The 1,462-nt window shown below is 39.1% G+C and overlaps 1 protein-coding gene across 1 annotated transcript; it reads left to right on the forward strand.

Moving 5' to 3' along the window:
• Positions 1 to 382: 382 nt before the first annotated feature.
• LOC123178068 (disease resistance protein RGA5-like) lies at positions 383 to 1,455 on the forward strand (the record flags this gene model as incomplete). Its single annotated transcript, XM_044591388.1, has 1 exon — positions 383 to 1,455. A coding segment is annotated over exon 1 (675 nt), but the record flags the coding sequence as incomplete, so codon positions are not given.
• Positions 1,456 to 1,462: the final 7 nt, after the last annotated feature.

The following is a 1,462-nucleotide window of genomic DNA, read 5'->3' on the forward strand; positions in this document are numbered from 1 at the left end:
CACATGCAGCTTTCAACATAGCTCCGCCGCTGAGAATGAAGTATCTTTTTTTTAGGCTAAGAACAAAGTTTCTGATGGCAATTTTTATTTGATGCATTAGTTATATATTTTAAATTTTATTGATGGTCAAACTTAAATAATGGAAAACAATGGTGCAATGTAAATGGGGACAGGGAAGTATTACTTATGGTTGAATGTCATATGAATCTCTTGATTTAGCCTAAGAAATAACCAATTTGCTTTAATCAAGTTTGTTTTATTGTTTTTGTTCACCGTCTTTGAAAACTGTCAATGATTTTATATAAGTATATATATATATATATATATATATTGTATTGTAATACATGTAACATATATACTAACGTATTCAAACAATGACAGGTACTTTATCGTAGTCGATGACTTGTGAGGTCGACAAACATGGGATGATATTAGTTGTGCTTTTCCAGATAGTGGCAATGGTAGTAGAATAATCGTAACTACACGAGTGGAAGATGTGGCTTGCTGGGCATGTCACAATCGCCAGCAGTGCATTTACAAAATGAAGCCTCTCAACGACCAAGACTCAAAAAGGTTATTCTTTAGTAGAGTGTTTGGGCCTGAGCATGTCTCTCCATCCCATATGAAGAAGTTTCAACTGGAATTTTGAAGAGGTGTGGTGGACTGCCCCTCGCTGTTATTACAATAGGCGGCATATTAGCTAGTCGTCCAGGAATATTAAGGCAGGATTGGGAGAGCATAAGGAGTTACTTGGGAGTTCAATCTGCCACAGACCTCACCATGGAAGGAATGAGGCGTATATTAAACCTTAGCTACATGCATCTTCCTGTTCATCTTCGGGCATGTTGCTTACGTCTTGGTATGCATCCAGAGGACTACGAGATCATGAGGGATGATCTTGTTCGACAATGGATAGCTGAAGGCCTTGTGCGCAGTTTACCTGGGCTAGATTTGGAGGATGTTGCAAGGAGTTATTTCAATGAGCTTATCAACAGAAGCTTGATTCAGCCTGAACGGACAGTCGCTGGGGATGTGATTTCTTGCAAAGTGCATGATGTGATTCGTGATGTTATTATAAGCAAATGTCAAGAAGAAAATTTCATGAGTATGGTATACAATTCTGAAGACATGGCAAGATTGCATGAATGCAAGCCCAAGGTCCGCCGATTGTTCTTTTGCTCGAGTTCTAATGATGCCACAAATGGTACAATATCAAGGGCTACTGGTCTGTCGAAGGTTAGATCGATTGTGTCATTCGGAGGGTCCAAGTACTTGAATTCTTTATTGTTTTCCAAATATCTCCGGGTGCTGCTCATTGAAAACTGGGGTATCACAGTTGATCTCAGTGATATCAACCGCTTGTTTCATCTGAGATATTTGAAGGTTACAGCAGGAAACATAAAGCTTCCGTCTGAATTGAAAGGACTAGTGCATTTGGAAACACTGGAACTGACTTCTGATT

This window comes from Triticum aestivum, unplaced genomic scaffold, assembly GCF_018294505.1.
Source record: "Triticum aestivum cultivar Chinese Spring unplaced genomic scaffold, IWGSC CS RefSeq v2.1 scaffold162303, whole genome shotgun sequence".
Taxonomy (NCBI): Eukaryota; Viridiplantae; Streptophyta; class Magnoliopsida; order Poales; family Poaceae; genus Triticum; species Triticum aestivum.